General features: G+C 36.9%; 1 protein-coding gene across 10 annotated transcripts in view; it reads left to right on the top strand.

Annotated features, from left to right (window-relative positions):
• The window catches only part of LOC126970148 (serine/threonine-protein kinase MARK2), an 81,386-nt gene that overhangs the window by 26,150 nt on the left and 38,420 nt on the right, over positions 1–16,816 (top strand). For all 10 annotated transcript variants that reach the window (XM_050815917.1, XM_050815981.1, XM_050815927.1 and 7 more), the window contains exon 2: positions 4,417–4,519. In XM_050815917.1, the coding sequence (XP_050671874.1) occupies positions 4,422–4,519 (98 nt within the window). In that variant the 5' untranslated portion in view covers positions 4,417–4,421. The remainder of the gene's footprint in view (positions 1–4,416; positions 4,520–16,816) is intronic.

The following is a 16,816-nucleotide window of genomic DNA, read 5'->3' as shown; positions in this document are numbered from 1 at the left end:
TAGCATTTAATCTAAGGGGTTGAGATTTTTATTTTATTTTATTTTTAATCATCATCAATAATCATCATACTTATGTATGCATCTTTGACACCCTGGATTCGAACCCTGAACCTCTTAACTATGAGTTCAGGGTCACTAACCACTAGGTTAAGTAGTCGCTTTCCGGTAGTCCAGTTATTTAATGACTTTAACTCGATTAATAGTAAATACTTCATGGCTTGATCTCCATCTTCTTGTTCGCATTCCTCATTTCTGAAGGTCGTGTTCAAAGTTTTCGTAACATTGGCGAAGCCTTCCACTCCTTTCGATCCTCGGTTTTCCTTATTGCAGTCGTAAGTGGTGGGCCAGTGACTGGGACGAGCATTGGTTTTCTAGCAAGGTAGGCAAATCTGTAGCTACAAGTACCTAATAATATAATAGTAAGAAATTTATGTATTGCACACATCAATTACTGGGTGAGTGTTCAATAGAAATTTGGTTATAGAATAACGGAACTAAATTAACTTTCACAGTAGTGGTATATACTAATTTAGGTTCTAATTATGGTAGGCAATGCCTAATTGCCTATATGGAATGCACGCTCCTGGCCAGTGAGTGTCTTGATCTGGTCCGATAAGCGGCTCCATTTTTTTTATGGAATAGGAGGACAAACAACCTGGTGTTAAATGATAACCGCCGCCCACATTCTCTTGCAACACCAGAGGAATCACAAGAGCGTTGCCGGCCTTTAAAATCCTTAGGTGATCAAAAGGCGATACTATTGAACTAGCTATATATTCGCCTATTCGCCGTTTCTTTGTTAAACGTTCTTCGAATCCGAGTCGAAATAATAATTCTAAGAAACTGAAATGTTTGCATCACGTGGAGAGTCGCCCGCAGCTACGTGTTGGTGTATTTTTGTCAATCGTCATTATGTTATTATTCGTATTTCGTATGTTGTATCGTGTGTGTGCGTGGGCGACATCGGATATCATTTTAATGCAATTTTACGAACAGATAATTGTATGAATCACGGCTTTCTCTTAGTGCTCTTTCTCTCTTTAATGTTTTCGTTGAAGTGCCATTTGGATCTTTAATGGGAGTACATTTCGGTGGTTACGTGAAATTGCTGTTGTTAATTATGGCTACTTATGACTCTCTCTGCGCCATTTAAATGCGTTCTTTGATATATATTTGAAATACTTAACTTTGTGGTTTGTGAACAATAAATACTTGTAATGGTTAAGGTTTCGATAGGCACTAGAAAATTGGGTCCGAACATGGTAATAGGTAAGTAAGTACTTATTAATTGTATAATTTGATAACGTTTTTCAACAAATCCTTTTGAGTACGCAGCGTCCTGTAGATTTCGATCTGTTAATTTCGATATTTGATTCGATATGTTAATTTCGTTAATCATAGATACGTAAGTAATTAGAAAGGCACATACAATAAGACACTGAATGAAATTTAATTATAAGCAACTTTTTTAATTGATGATATGCATAAAGTCTCATTTTTTCTATAATGTATGTACCTACGTGACGATAATACATTATATATTATATTAAATAAATTAAATTAAATACTGTAATATTTTATCATTGTTTTTATTCTAAGTAACAATGTCAAATGAAGTTTCAGAATGTCAGATAAAGGGTAGATGTTAAAATTCAGTAGGAACCTAACGATTAAAGAGGCAGATATTGATGAATAATAAACCTCTCATTCATTTAAAATAATTATTTTGATTTGTCGACGAATTATGACCAACAGGCGACCTTTCGTATGTTGTGTAGGTATTTTTAAATCGAGTCTGCTATCAACAGATGAGCCGCGGTTATCGCCTATCCGGTGGTAGGTCGCCTACCTCTACCAGCTTTTAAAATTAAAAGCATAAAAAGGCATAAAAGGCATTTATTTTCTCAAAATTGAATCCTTTAGAGTTCTTTTTGATGTCATTTCTAATATACTAGACACTACTACCGCTTCGGAAACAAATGGCGCTCTGAGAGAGAAGAAGCGACGCAAGAAACTCTCCCATCATTCTTTTTTTGCGCTCTTTTTAATAAAAATGTACAATATTGTACTGTCATTGCTATTACTATAAAATAAACATAACCTAGTCCCAGGCTGTCCGATCACTTATATCTGTCGAGTAATAGGATTTACGACAGAGACATTTTTGAATAAAACATTTAAATTTATTTATAGATAATGCCTGAATAGTGGCTGGGACTTTATATTATAAAAGTGTATACATTTACCCTTAAAGCTATTATGTATCTTATGAAGCCTACTAGAATTAGTTACAAGCAATCCCTTATTTCTAGTGTTATAATAATGAAAATCACTATTAAGAGCAAAAAGGTGACGATTTTTGTGAACGTATATTGTAATTAGTCTGCTGGTCAAGTTTATAATAACGTCGAGCGTTTTTTAATGATAATAATAATTTATTGTTCTTAAAAACATAGGTTTACAGCAGCTAGTGGCCGGAGTCACCTTTTAGGCAAATAATGCTAGTACCAGGTGTCTCCAGCTCTTCCCTTTCAGCAATGTGCTACTTTTAACTAAAGTTCTTATTGACATGGTAATGAAATAATAATAAAGTTATGAAATGAATATAATAAGGTTATGAAATGAATAAAAATTTACAATTTAAATATTTGGAAAGTTATTTTGGAACACCTTAACAATACAGCGACATAGATTTACAAATATTATGAAAAAAAAATTCTTAAAGAACAGTTAAGTACTTTTTTTTAGTAAATTATTATTATTACCTCGAGCGTTGTTTGAAGATACTCACAAACTCAGGCTGAAACGTTCAACCTTACGTTTGTGTCTGTTGGTTCCTTGCCCTTACTTATATCCCTAGTAGGGCTTTCACTCGAATTAATAAAATATTAACCCCCTTATTCATAATAGTCTGCTAACTTAAAGCATTGCTAATTCACACTCTGTCTTCTTCTATTGACCTAAGTCAGAATGAGAAAAAACACTCTAAGCGGCTGTTTAAAGTTAGCGGACCATTATGAATAAGGGGGTAAGTGTATATTATAATGGACGTACTGAGCTTGCAAAGTGTACACCCCTAAAATCGAGGATGGCTGATCTTAAGTGAATAAACGAACTAACCTCGCATAGCCACGATGAACATCATACCCGGATAATGATAAAATGCTTACTTGTTTGTATTTCCTGTTATTTGAATACAGTAAAATAAATCCTACTTCCTTACATTCACACTTTCTTTTGTAAATATGTTGGCTTACTTGAACTGAATGACAAACACTACGTGTGCCTTCATTGCTACCTCATCACGATCTCATTAGAATTCACTGTGTTAAGTGGTGTTCATATTCACTGTGGGGAGTGAGAAATAACGTAGATACATACACACTTGCGCCTTGTTCCCGTCGGAGTAGGCAGAGACAATAGAATGCCACTTGCTTCTATCCTTACAAACCTCACGCGCTTCCTCTACATTCATTACTCTTTTCATACATGCTCGCCGGTTGCGGGTGCTTCGGACCTCTCCTTTTCTCAAAACGTCCCCAATTTAGTCGACGAATGTTCTTGCCTTATATATTTGATGCGTCATTATTTCTTCACTCATTCGCTCCACGTGTCCAAACCATTTCAGCATTCCTTTTTCAGTCCTTGTCACATCATCCTCTTTCACACCACAGCGCGCTCGTATTACCGCATTCGGAATTCTATTAGTCAGTCTTACCCCAAACATACTACGCAGTGATCGCATCTCAACAGCGTTAATTCTGCTTTTATGTTTCTTCTGCCATACCCAATTCTCACTTCCATACATTAACGTGGCGACAAGCACTCCATTATGTACAGCCATTCTCGCTTCTATTGGCACAGTCTGACCGTTTATAAACATAAAAATATAAATAACGTATGATGATGAAGATGAATAAACAAATTTAGAATTAAGATTTTACTATTGCATTATTCTGTCGCTTCTTAATATTTTTTTATGAATACAAGAGACTAGACGAGCCACTCTACGGAATAAATTCCAGCTGCTGTTTTCCCGAACTTATGCGACTTAGGGACCTTCAGGAACAGCATACTCCCACCTTAAAGGACGGCAACGCACTCTTTGACACCTGATGTTGCAGATATCCATGGGCGGTTGCCTCACCTCTCCCCATCAAATGAGCCTCTTGCCCGTTTGCCCTCTCTTATATAAAAAAAATTACTGTAAAAGAAACAGATTTATTTGTCTCATTTGTCCAATAATTTCACTAGCTACGGCGCCTTTCAGACCCTACCACGATAATGCTTACATATTACTGCTTCACGGCAGAAAAAGGTGCCGGTGTGGTACCTACCCATAAATATAACCGGCATCCTGTACTATGGAGCCTCCCACTGGTAATATGATATTAATGTGTAATGTTTGTGTTGTAGACAAGATGGTGGTCGGAGAGAACAAGCGCACAAACATCATGGACGGTATCGAGAACACGGGCGACGTGCGGCTCCACGACCATCGGCTGCGGCTGAAGCAGAGGTAATAATGACAATAATATCTTTCATACCTGAGCTATAACCGGCGGATATTAGATAGTATAGAACGATAAACGTTTCATGAAAGCCTAGGGAATACAAATATGGACAAATAAAATTTTATTAACGATGGGCGACTCGAACCCACAGCCTCTGTCGTTCCGTGCCAGTGCTCTAACCAACTCAGCTAACCGTTCGAGTGACGTATCGACATAAAATCTTGTATGCTTTGTTCAACTCTCAGGTTGTGGCTTCATCAACAGGATCTACTTTACAGTTGATAACCCGCTCAACCCCAATATTTGCATATTAGGAAATTGACTTTAGATGTCGCTGTAAATCTAAACAATTTTTATGTTTTTAAAGTGATAACCCCCACTTCTAGAATTAATACACAAATAAAATTTGAAAAACAAAATTTTGTGAACGATGCGGGACTGTAAAGTACGATAAAGTAGATCGTGTAGATGAAGCCACAACCTAAAAGTTGAACAAAGCATACAAGATTTTATGACGATACATCACTCGAACGGTTAGCTGAGTTGGTTAGAGCACTGGCACGGAACGCCAGAGGATGTGGGTTAGAGTCCCGTCATCGTTCATAAAATTTTGTTTTTCAAATTTTATTTGTGTATAAATCCTAGAAGTGAGGGTTAACACTTTAAAAACATAACAATACAAATATGTACATACACATAGTTACAGACCATTTAAAAAAATATTGCGTATTCTTCTACAACTTAATCTAATATATAAAATTCTCATGTCGCGGTGTTCGTGGTTAAACTCCTTCGAAACGGCTTGACCGATTCTCATGAAATTTTGAGTTCATATTGGGTAGGTCTGAGAATCGGACAACAACTATTGTTCATCCCCCTAAATGTTAAGGTTGGTCCACGCCAATTTTTATTTTTTTATATTTTTTACATTCTTTTTTTGATTATTATGAGTTTTTTGTTAATTATGAGTGAGCATTAAAAAATACATACAACTTCAAATTTTCACCCATCTACGATCAACAGTTACTTTTGTATCGCGATTTGAATATCGGCAATACAACGTTTTTCTGGCTACATCAAACTACCATCCTTTTATGAAGTCGGTTAACAAGCAATAGTGCGGAAAAGAATACACACACACATGGAAATATTTATTTTTATGATTTTTTGTAAATGACAACCTTTATCGGTTGAACACGTGCTTCGGTATATAATACAAAATGTACGGTTTATTTAATATGTTAGACAAAGTGAGACACTGATACAGCAATTTATATGTTACAAGCTGCCCAGACAGACGTTGTTCTGTAGATATTAAAAAAAATCTGTTTTATAGAAATTTGCCAATAATATTTCAAAACATCAAGCATTATTTGGTAAAAAATGCTCCTTGTTGCTTTAATGAAATTGTTTCACAGCGGAACTGTCAAACCGTGCGTCACTAAATTATCCCATAGATATTATGTCCATACAAAACAAATATTAAAAATAAAAATAATTATGTGTCCCGAATCGAAATAAAAACTATCCTATCACTCAAGTTGGACCAAATTGCACTCCATGAAGTAATCCCCATTAAAATCCGTTCATAAGTTTAGGAGTCCATCGAGGACAAACAACGTGTCACGTAATTTATATATATTAAGATAGCCAATTTGTAAGTAAAAAGATTTTCTTTGCTACTCATATTCTGGTACAGCTTGGCTCAAATATCTCTCATTTGATTATTACCTTTGCGTAGTACATATTTTAATATTATTATATGCTAGCATAACAATGTAACAATAAGCTAATGTAATTAGAAGTTGTAAGAACGCTGATTTGCTTTTTGATTACAATTGAATTAGACGAAGCCGTGTGCTATCACTTCGGTGACACACGCATATCGCGAGCCGTCGTTAAGCCTCGTATACACGCGCGATCATGCTTGTCTTGTGGCTCGAATTTACTATTCCCCATATTATCAACGAACTCGAGCGGCTCGACCCTTGCTATTAAATCAAATCAAAATCATTTTATTCACCAGTGGCAGGCTCCTTTGCACAAGATGTCGGCTTATGGGAACCACAGCGGCGCCTATTTCTGCCGTGAAGCAGTAATGTGTGAGCATTATTGTGTTTCGGTCTGTGACCGCGGTAGCTAGTGAAATTACTTTGCAAATGAGACTTGACATCTTATATCTCAAGGTGACCGCGCTGTTGTAGTGCCGCTCAGAATTTTTGGGTCTTTCAAGAATTCTCATCGGCACTGCATTGTAATGGGCAGGGCGTATCAATTACTATCAGCTGGACGTCCTGCTCGTGTCGTCCCTTATTTTCATAAAAAAAAAACATTTTATTCATGTCGGTCAAGGAAATGACTCAATCAATGTCAAAATTTCTTTTCATTTTGTTTTTACCGCCACTTCGGATAAGGTTGACATTTAATGAGAAGAAGTCACAAGAAACTATTGCCACTCTTTTATATCAACATTTACAGCTTCATCTTTTTACAAATCATTTCAATTACAATATTTGCTATTTTTTTATTTAATTTAATTCTATGTTGTGAATATTCTTTTACTCATCTCGTTTACGGTCTAAAGGGAATATATAATATTGTGAAATAACCACACCTACAAATTAATTCAAAGATTGTGTGTGAAGTTAACCATCTCACGTTGCACCAGCGTGGTCGACAATTCCATGCAGCGCTCAGTACACGTGGTCTTTAAATCTGACATCACCATAATTTTGCGATCGGTCGTCGCTGCACGGCCTAACATTCCTCGTATTGTTGTTGCAAGCATATCGCACCGGTATGAGTAATACGATTGTATCGCAACAACACGTCGCACACGAGCCGTGTTTATTTTGACTATTGTAATGCTGTAAACAGTGGCCGGCTCCTTCAGCGACCCCGCTGTGGAAAGTTTAATGTTTGTCGTTGAATATAGCAGTGCGGTCTATTCACCGCGTCTATCATGCTGTCAGTTTGTCACAGACTTGGTAGTCACGTTTTAATGCAACGGTTTGGGTCTTGCACATGTCTATAGCATCTTCTTCACGAAAACCTTCATGAGATTCATGATTTGTTCTGGTAGACCTTATCATCAGCCGGAAGTCGTCCACTGCTGGACCAAGTCCTCCCCCAAAGATCTCCACCACGATCGGTCCTGCGCTGCCCTCATTCAGAGTATTCCGGCGATCTTGACCAGATCGTCGGTCCATCTTGTAGGGGATTGCGACCTCCGGTACGTGGTCGCCATTCAAGAATTGCCCCATTGCCACACTGGCCATCTGTCCGTCGAACTATGTGCCCTGCCCACTGCCACTTTAGTTTCGAAATCATTTGGGCTATATCGGTGACTTTGGTGCTCCTACGGATCTCCCCATTTCTAATTCGATCTCGCAGGGAAACTCCGAGCATAGCCCTCTCCATTGATCCCTCTGAGCGATCATGAGCTTTTTCATCTGGCCCATAGTTAGCAACAATGTCTGCGTCTGCTAAACCTGATTAATGGTAATTGGAATTATTTATTGATATGCAGCTTTTCCGTGATCTAAACTACAGTGTTAAGCTGCTTATTTTTCTGATTAGTCACCTAATTAAGGTCCTTTTGACGTGAGGGCTCACTGGTCTACAGTGTTTGTTCTCCCGCCTTTTAGCTATATTCTTAGGACGCATTCGTTCACATATTGTGCCCAAAATGTTCAACGCGCACTAAATCAAAATATTTTATCGGTCTAATGAGTTCTTATCACGGACGACCATTTGGGGTCCACTTGATGCGATGTGATCATTCCTTGTATCAAAGTTGGACCACCGATCCAAATTATATTAGACTTGGGTATTGAATTCTTAGAATTAAACTATTTAACGAACATTAATTCTACTACCTTAAAAAGCAGATTATTTACAAGCATTCACGCGACCTACATCAATTATATTAATATGTTTTAATAATGCTCAGAATTCTATGGAGAAATTATCAATATTATATAAGCCATTAGTATATTCGCGGGCGCCTGCTATCACATTATTATTATGATGACATACACATTGGTATCGGTAGGGCAACCGAAGTAATATTTGCGGTGAAGCGCGACATTTGACCTCATTCTGTGCTTGTTGCATGTTGCGACATTTTGTGTGCTAATTCTAGACATATCAACGTCTAATAAGTATATTTAATTTGTATTTTACAACATACTAGCCTATGGCCCCGACTTAGTGCGGATTAGTATCTATAAAATCTTGCTCTTTGAGGAAATCTTTGATATTTCCCATGTAAATTCATGTTGGTGCGATCGTCAACCGGTTATATCCGGTTTCGCCGCGTACTCAACAAGCGGCCAGTGGACTCTCACACATACTCTGGATCATTGTAGTAGTGCAATAATTTCGCGTGGTTGTATGAAGCTTAGTCTCTGTACCTTCAATTTACTCATGTGGACACAGTATGTTCAAATTTTCAGGACGGTCGGTTGAGTCGTGGAAGCGTAAGAAATAAACGACATCATATTCGCATTTATAATATTTATTAGCTATGATTCACGTGTGACGGTTTGTAATATTTTTCGAGCTCTCCTTGGAGATCCGAATGTAAACTTGACTTGTTAAGTTAAAGGCTGCACAGCGCCAGTTGACTGCGCGCTTCCGTTTCAGTCCGGAAGTGTCAGTAAGTCAGTGCAGTCCAAGCTTGTGTCATGGCCTCCACAGTAGTCCAGTCTTTTTGCTGTCGACAATAGAGAGGAGAGAAATTCTATCTCTACTTGATTTCTCAGAGCATCTCCTCTCGTTAAGTAAAGTTTTTGTTACGTTTTAGGAATTCCATTTTTTAATAAAATGAGAGAATAAAACGACAAACAATTAAATTATAAATGAAACTTGAAATCTTGGGTGGTGTTGATTTGTTTTATGCCAATACGGGACGAGACGAGCAGGACGTTCAAGTGCCGCTCAGGATTCAGGGACAAAACAAATGTGTTACGAAATTTAAAAGAATTGTTAAAAAAACGTTATGTTGGAAAGGTTACAGCATAAACGATTTTCTTAATGACACCACAGACTGAGAATGAAGCGAACACCCTCAGGCTCTTTAATTATAAATGTTTATTGTACGATATCACATTGTAATCCATATTTTTATATATAAAAAAGGCAGTATTTTTTGAATGGGTGGAAGTATTTGACGTTCAATAAGTGATTTTGAATCCTGAGACATAAAATGTTAAGTCTCATTTGCCCTGTAATTTCACTAGCTATGTCGCCCTTCAGACCGAAACACAATAATGCCTACACATTTCTGCTTCACAGCAGGCTCCGTTATATATATAGGCTCCGTTGTGGTACTCATAATCGAGCCGGCATCCTGTGCAAACGAGCAATCCGTTGATTTGTTGCAGCACACAAATGCACGCTTACACTGTGTGTCTGTGGTTATTAATTTGGTTCTGGTGTGGTCACTATTCAATAATGCGATACTTCTGTGCGACATTACGATCGAGTCGTTAAATCAATATTAAATATAATCTTTGTTTGTTTAATGCGCTGCCATAACATGAATTCAATTGAGATGAAACTTTGCCAACTTTTTGCTTGCATTGCTTGGGCTGGCATAGACAAAGTCAGAATTAATTTGAACTTTGAGTTGAAAAGATTTCATGAAAATATTATATTTTTTGTTTCTGATGTTATTATTCAGTGCCTGGACGACCGAGGCTTTTTAAGAAGGTACAAAACTTGAACTTAAAAAACTAATAGGACATCTGGACTCGAACCTTGGTCTGCTGCTTTCCGGATCACCAAATGAATCCCAATCTGAGCTATAATTATAGTCTGTCTTCTAATGTTATTGTAGCAGTTTCTCATTAAAACACGGATAAAACTAAATTTTTTTTTAAATTGAAACCAAGCTAGATCGATTTCTCGCCCCCGAAACTAATACTAACTTCATTAAACTCGCTAGAGCTGTATGTAGAGAAGAATTGCTCGTTTAAAAATATAACATTAATAATCCTCTAGATGTATGAACGGTGCCATAACGGAAGCTTGTCTTAGCAGTAGCACCCGTTGGATCTTTCGTTGGAGACTTTCTCTGGAGACGCAAGTTCTATTCGCGCTGGGTCTACCGTAAAATTTGATAGTTAATTTTGAATAATTAATTGGTTTTAAAGCCAAATTCATTGATGTGAGCTCGGATTGGACCCGTCTATATGTGTTAATCACATTACCACCCACGCTGCGTCGAGGCCCAGAGGAAGTGGTGGGTGTTAAGGTTTCGATGACGTTACCTTCATTCATGCCTCGCTTTCGTTCGTTCTAGTAAGACCACGGTCAGATGGCAACAGCGTCCACGCGCGTTCAATATGGCCACATGTTGCGGCACTAAGATCATTTATAATACGTCTAGATAGACTGTGACAGCTAAAAGTTGAAGTGGACAGTTAACCTCTATTTTTAGGAATAAAGGGATATACAAATCGCGAGAAACGTACCTTATCACGTACACTGAAGTACTAAACCGGGTCTATTGTCATCGGTTGTCCAGCAGCAAGAATCTGGACTTAAATTATTTAAGTTGCGGGATATCCCTTCTAATATTATATATGTGATTGTAAGTTTGTTTGTTACATTTTCACGCCTAAACCACTGAACCGGTATTGATGAAATTTTGTACAGAGATAGACAAGAGCTTGGGAAAGGACATTGGCTTACTTTTTTCGCGAATATGAAATAATGGTGGAAGTTCATAATTATCGAAGATAACACCATGAAACTTTGTATTTAAGCAGTTGATAAATAATAAATAAATAATTGTTCTAGCGTTTTTAAAATTTACACCTGTGTGGGGATGAATGTTCTATAGTTTGTAGCTTATAAAAATGTATTAACCACAGCAGTTTTATATGTTTACTAGCTGACCCAGCAAACGCTGTATTGCTGATATCAAAATCGCGATACAAAAGTAACTGTTGATCGTAGATGGGTGAAAATTTGAAGTTGTTTGTATTTTTAACGCTGACTTATAATGAAACACATTTAAAAAATATGTCAAAAAAATTAAAAAAAAATTGGCGTGGACCACCCTTAACATTTAGGGGGAAGAAAAATAGATGTTGTCCGATTCTCAGACCTACCCAATATGCACTCAATATTTCATGAGAATTGGTCAAGCCGTTTCGGAGGAGGTTAACTACAAACACCGCGACATGAGAATTTTATATATTAGATTATTTGCAAAGCGAGAATATATTGAAAAATAACCAATGCTGCTCAAAGTAACTATTGCACGCGGACGAAGACGCAGTTAAAAGATAATACCTAGGTAACACTGAAAATGTTAAGAAAATTAAAAACGGCTTAATGTAGAAAGTTGCCAATACTTTTAATTGTTTTTCGAAGTAATCCACGTTAAGCAGTGGGCCCACTCTTCCTTTGGGGTCTATTTTATGACATTTTCGTACGCTTTCACCACATCTTCAGGGCTCGTAAAGCGAATACCTGGAATATTATGTTTAGTTCTTTGGAATACCAGTGGGTGGCTCCTATGCACAGGATGCCGGCTAGATTATGGGTACCACAACGGCGCCTTTTTCTGCCGTGAAGCAGTAATGTGTAAGCATTACTGTGTAGCTAGTGAAGTTACTGGTTGCTAATGGACTGCATTAGACAGTTATATATTATCAGACGATGAGTTGAGAGTTATGCTCTTATCTTGGAGGTCCCTACATTGTTCCGTAACAGGAATTTAATCTTGTCGGGAATGCCTTTAATCCCGGTGCTCTTTTAAATTTGTTTTACTCATCAAAAATTTCATTCAACAGGCATGTCGATGTTATTTTATGTGAACATACGACGTGCGGATATCGATCCATAATATTATGAAAGTTTCTTGTTTTTGTTTTACTAATTCTAATATTTAGGTAATAATTACTCAGAGGAAATACATTAAATTATGCGCATGAAAAAATATTACAAAAGAATGAAAAAATATTAGACTCATAATAATATTATAGTAATAATATAGACACACTTTTCACACAAATTATCTTGCCCCAAGTTAAGCATATATAGTCTGTGTTATGGGTTACAAGACAATGATATATTTAATACAATATACTTACTTAAACATACATAGATACATTGAAACATCTATGACTCGGAAACAAACATCTATATTCATCATATAAATGCTTGCACCTACCGGGATTCGAACCCGGGACCTCTAGCTTAGTAGGTAGGATCATAACTACTAGATCAAAATAATTTGTTATTTCTTAATGTAATAACCCTCACTTCTGGGATTAATTACACAAATTAAATTTAAAAACAAAGTTTGATGATTGATGCGGGACTTGAACCCGCGAATTCCCGCGTTCCTGGCGAGCGCTCTTACCACTGAGCCAACCGTTCGAGTGACGTACCGTTGATAAATCTTATATGTCTTGTCAAACTCTCAGGTTGTCGCTACTACTTATAGGTCAGCCAACCACGAAAGTGGTTCGCATTGAAGATCTCTTATCATGGCATGTCTATTCGCTGGACCTATTGTAATTCTCTTGGTATCTATATTCAGATGACTTAAGGATTAAAAAGAAGTTTTAAGGAGAACAGCCTTGGCATATGGGGCTTTTTATTGACTTCTTTGAACGTGGCTATGATATGGCTAGGGCAACGCAGTGCAAGTACCTAATATAAAAACTAAATCTGCCTCGCAGATATTAGCAGTGCCCCGGCATCACTCAACAGCGATCAGGGTTAGTTTTCGATACAGTGTAGTAAGTAGTAGTTAGTAAGTGTTGGCACTATTTACCGCCACCAATTAGACAATTGAAAAATATTAAAAATTTTACATTTTAATATAATAATAAAAGTTAATTTAGTATTTTAAGATTTGAATTAATACTTTAAATTGAAGTAGTGTGTTTTTTATTGCTACTGGAGTGTTTTCTATTCTATTTTATTTCAAAATGGTGTGTGTGACATGTAGCATATTGTGTTATAAAATTTGTGTATGTTAAAATACGTGATTTACTCACTTCCTTTTTTTTTCTCTCTCTGAGCGCCACATGTGTCCGCTATGGTAGTCCTGTCATAAAAAAATAAAAATTAATGATGATACGACTCTTAATTTTTAACTATTTATACGAATTAATTAATGACACTCTTTATATATAAAATAATAAAATAAAACTTAAATAGTCCATTAAAAACAATTAATTACACATAGTATACTAGACTTATATCTATATATATCGCGAAGATCGCGGTCGGCAGGTAATGTGTCTATGAAGCTGGTAACGTTGTATGGCCAAACTTATCCCCTGACAGAGGTACGTACCAGACCTTGGGTCACCTGTCAAATTGGTTAGACGCCTGGATAACTCTCCTATGATTTTTTTTGCCGATGAACCCCAATGACCTATCTCTCCATCCATCTCTATGTCTCCACTCCAAAGGGAACAAATATGTATTTTACCAGAGGCTCCTTTGCACAGCATGCCGGCTATATTATGGATACCACAACGGCGCCTATTTCTGTCGTGAAGCAATAATGTGTAAACATTATTGGGTTTCGGTCTGACGGGCGCCGTAGCTAGTGAAATTACTTAACAAATGAGACTTAACATCTTATGTCTCAAGGTGACGAGCGCAATTGTAGTGCCGCTCAGAATTATTGTTTTTTTTTTTAAGAATCCTGAGCGGCACTGCGGGCGTATCAATTGCCATCAACTGAGCGTCCGGCTCGTCTCGTCACTTGTAAAAAAATGTATCCAATATATACGACTATGAAAATGAGTGTATATTAGGGCAATAAAATATACCCTCGATTATCAGGGGATTCGATCGTATGGTTCCGTGAAGAAGCTGTAAATAAATAAATAAAATAATATAAAAAGCCTTTTATTTCTCTTACTATAAAAAGTAAAATTACAAACTCTTTTTTTTTATATTAGCTATGAATTAGTGACGTAAATTCACCCATCAGCGAGAGCACGCAAAAAACCTAACTATGTGACCTTTTGTGGGCGGTGTTCGATACGAGATGGTGCCTTCAAAAAAAAAAACACGTACAGGTGAACTTTAAAGGCCGGCAAAAGCTCCTATGATTTATCTGGTGTTGCAGAAGAAAGTGGGTGACGGTGATCATTTGATATCAGGTGAACCGTACTGACACTGTTTATAAATAAATACGGAGACACTCCGGGTCACGTTGAAAGGTCATATTGACAAGAAATCAGTATTAACGTTATCCATTATCTAGACATTTTTGTGCGAAAATAGTATCTTTTTTTTATGGAATAGGAGGACAAACGAACATACGGGTCACCTGGTGTTAAGTGATCACCGCCGCCCACATTCTCTTGCAACACCAGAGGAATCTCAAGAGTGTTGCCGGCCTTTAAGGAAGGTGTACGCGCGACTATAAGAAAGATGTACACCTGTATCTAAGCGGCTTGTACATTTTGAATTTGTTTATATTATTAAATATTTTTTTATGCCAATACGCGACGAGACGAGCAGGACGTTCAACTGATGGATACGCTCTGCCCATTGCCATACAATGCAGTGCCTTTAAGGATTCTTGAAAAATCCAAAAACTCTTAGCGGCACTACAATTGCACTCGTCACCCTGAGACAAGATATAATGTCTCATTTGCCCAGTAATTACACTAGCTACGGCGCCCTTCAGACCGAAACACAGTTATACTTACACATTACTGTTTTACGGCAGAAATAGACGCCCTTATGGTATCCATAATCTAGCTGGCATCCTATGCAAAGGAGCCTCCCACTACTAACCCAAAAGTAGCGTCAACATCCTTTGGACTAACGTAACGACCCAAAAACGAACAAGTGCGAATCTGACTATGGCTTCCGCACTGAGGATGAAACAAAAGCAAAATATCAGTACTACGATGTATATTATTTAAGCCCTGGTCATGGTTTCACACTGCAATACTTGTCTAATATATAAAATTCTCATGTCGCGGTGTTTGTAGTTAAACTCCTTCGAAACGGCTTGACCGATCTCATGAAATTTTGAGTGCATATTGGGTAGGTCTGAGAATCGGACAACATCTATTTTTCATCCCCCTAAATGTTAAGGGTGGTCCACGCCAATTTTGTTTTTAATTTTTTTGACATATTTTTTTAACTTTGTTTGATTATGAGTCAGCATTAAAAATACAAACAACTTCAAATTTTCACCCATCTACGATCAACAGTTACTTTTGTATCGCGATTTTAATATCGGCAATACAACGTTTGCTGGGTCAGCTAGTTATAAATAAATATTTTTTTAAAGTCAAGTACCAAGGGACATAATATGACAGTAGAAGAAGCTGAAGATCTGAATACCGTCCCCTACTGGCGACGGCTGTAACTTGTATATAATATATCTTAATATATATAAATTTCGTGACACGTTGTTTATCCTCGATAGACTCCTAAACTAATGAACAGATTTTAATGGGGATTACTTCATGGAGTGCAGTTTGGTCCACCTTGAGAGATAGGATAGTTTTTATTTCGATTTGGGACCCATAATTATTTTTATTTCTAATATTTGTTTTATATGGACATATTTTCTATGAGAGAATTTAGTGACGCACGGTTTGACAGTTCCGCTGTGAAACAATTTCATTATAACAACAGGTTGCATTTTTTACGAAATAATTCTTGATGTTTTGAAATTATTATTGGCAAATTCCTATAAAACAGTATTTTTTTTATTATCTACAGAAAAACGTCTGTCGGGTCTGCTAGTAGGTATATAATTTGAAATGTCCACGTATAAATGTCCATTGAAGTGTGTGCAGGTCGCACCCGCAGGTCAATCACAGCGGTCGACGGTTCATTGTACTCGTAACAGGCTATTTATTATTAAAGAGTCGTTGTTGTGTCGCGTGTGACACTCGAGACATTCGCTGAGACATTTCGATGTCCATGTCTCGTCAAATTCGGGGTTCGGTCAAAGTTATAGTCAAATACTTAGACCACTTAAATACTCGTCCGTAAGTGGTCTTTTATTATTTTTATTTTTAAACTTTATAATTGAAAGTTTTTTAGTTTAAAGCCTTCCATGCTAGCCTTATTTGATGATTAAAATAATTTTAAACGCCTGCGTTTTCCCAAAAAAAAATAATATCACTAATATTAAAAATCTAATTTTTATGGTTATTTATGAAAAACCAGATAAATTAATAAAATATAATATATACCATGAGTAACAGAAGACAGAGTGTTTCCGGGTTATTGAAGCAAAGCTATATTTTATTTAGGACAAAACAACAGTAACGCCTATGAAAAACCAG

This window comes from Leptidea sinapis, chromosome 1 (assembly GCF_905404315.1).
Source record: "Leptidea sinapis chromosome 1, ilLepSina1.1, whole genome shotgun sequence".
Taxonomy (NCBI): domain Eukaryota; kingdom Metazoa; phylum Arthropoda; class Insecta; order Lepidoptera; family Pieridae; genus Leptidea; species Leptidea sinapis.
This window is presented reverse-complemented; position numbering and strand designations above follow the sequence as displayed.